The sequence below is a fragment of the Anoplophora glabripennis genome, unplaced genomic scaffold, assembly GCF_000390285.2.
Source record: "Anoplophora glabripennis isolate ALB-LARVAE unplaced genomic scaffold, Agla_2.0 scaffold2351, whole genome shotgun sequence".
Lineage (NCBI taxonomy): Eukaryota > Metazoa > Arthropoda > Insecta > Coleoptera > Cerambycidae > Anoplophora > Anoplophora glabripennis.
Genome location: NW_019418424.1, coordinates 12,109 through 14,102, shown reverse-complemented (window position 1 = coordinate 14,102; position 1,994 = coordinate 12,109). Strand labels below are relative to the sequence as shown.

Below are 1,994 nucleotides of genomic sequence, written 5' to 3'. Positions count from 1 at the left end.
TTGTAGCTCGTTAGAGCGTTGGAACAATCGAAACATCTGCGCACTCGCTTGAGTAGTGCAGGTATTAGTAACGCTGTGGCCACTGTCATTCGTATCCGAATAATCGAATGATTCTATATGACCACTAGAGATATCTCGAGAGATTTTCATAATCGATATAATCGATAATTTTCATTCGAGTAGTCCCATCACTATAGAAAAGGAAAGCAATAGAAGTTGGAGAAAGTGTCAAGAGTTAGCGCTGTTAATGACCACGAAATCTGTTCAAGTTTCATATCTATAGTATCATTTATCTAGAATCACAATCATCACATAATCAAATCAACAACACATTTAGGTTAACTTTTATGACAAAACGTCAAGTAAATAATTCTGTGTCCCTATAATATTTTGGTTTATAGACATATATCATTTTATAAACATGGATATAACACTGCTTGTGGCTTTAGCAGCTATAATATTTATAGTTCTCATAGGATTAACTTTAATATTTAAATTCAATAAAGGGCCAGAGAAAGGTAAGTAAATAATAGAAACATATGTTGTTCAACAAAAATGCTTTATTCTTTCAGCTCCGGAAAGACCGAGGCCTGTGCCAAATAGAGTAAGAGATGGTGCACCAAGAAGAGCACAGATTGCGAGAAATCGAGGAACTCGATTAAGAGCCAATGGTAATATTAGACTTCAGCTGAAATATTTGATTTAAAATTTTCACTATTTAATACTGGGCTAGTAAAGAAATCTAAACTAATATTAATTTATGTAATTGTATTACATTACAAGTTAAATATATTAGTATTGTTTTAGTTGCTCATCAGGAGGTTCAAGAATCTGAGGACGAAAATGAAGTTGAAAAAGAAGATGTAGAAGTACCTGATAATAAATTAGGGGCAAAAAAGAGAGCAAAATTGGAAGCAAAAGCTGAGAAGAAAGCTGCACGTGAGGCAGAGGAGCAATTAAGAGCAGAAAAAAAGAAAAAGGCAGAGTTGGCAGAAGAGGAAAGAAAGAAAGAAGAAGAAAAGGAAAAAGAAGAAGAAAAGAAACGTGAAGAAGAAGAAAAGAGGGCAAGAGAGGAGAAAGAACAACGTGAATATGAGGAATATTTGAAAATGAAGGAGGCGTTCTCAATCGAAGAAGAAGGATTTGAAGAAGGCGAACAGGGTGATGAGCAAAACTTATTACAAGAATTTGTTAACTATATTAAGACAAACAAAGTCGTAGTTATAGAAGATTTGGCTTCTCAGTTTAAATTAAAAACTCAAGCAGCCATTGACAGGATTAAAGACTTACAAAATGATGGCATTTTAACAGGTGTTATTGATGACAGAGGAAAATTTATTTATGTTTCTGTGCAAGAGATGGAAGCTGTTGCTAAATTCATTAGGCAAAGAGGAAGAGTTTCTATTACCGAACTGGCAGAGAATAGTAATACATTAATTAATTTTACACCTAGTGCAGTTGTAAATTAAATATACAATAATAAAAACTTAGTATTATAAATATCACCGACTCATAATCCTTTAGTTTGTTTATTATTATTTGGACTGGCATATCACAAATTAATTTTTTTATAGAATTGTTAGTTTTAAAAATTCTTCATTTATTTTAGGGTATTACCTAATTAGTGAGAGGTATAAAAGTAGAAACTAAAATATAAAAATTTTGAACTTACCATTGACAATACTGATTTTTTCATAAGGTTGGCATATAATGGTGAATGTGGAAGAACACACTAAACTATATGGATATATTGTTCATGTAAAAATTAAAAAAAATCTAGTAGCATTGCAAAACTCCCTGTGTACAATGCTCTAATTGTAGTTAACGATGGGGCTCTTGGTTATTTGAAAATTTATTACAAAAATTGTTAGGTACTTTCTCATGATGACTTGAAAACAAATAAACATTAAATAACAATTGGATTATTTTAATTATTTTTACACATGTAGAATACACCTTTGAAGTTTGATGTATTTGTGTCGACTCATCGTCTA

At 31.5% G+C, this 1,994-nt stretch overlaps 1 protein-coding gene across 1 annotated transcript; it reads left to right on the top strand.

Annotated features, from left to right (window-relative positions):
- The first annotated feature begins 291 nt into the window (after window positions 1–291).
- Window positions 292–1,516, top strand: LOC108916681 (DDRGK domain-containing protein 1). The gene is made up of 3 exons (XM_018722979.1): window positions 292–518; window positions 573–671; window positions 808–1,516. The coding sequence occupies exons 1-3, from the start codon at window positions 422–424 to the stop codon at window positions 1,467–1,469; spliced, it is 858 nt and encodes a 285-aa protein (XP_018578495.1). The 5' UTR covers window positions 292–421; the 3' UTR covers window positions 1,470–1,516.
- Window positions 1,517–1,994: the final 478 nt, after the last annotated feature.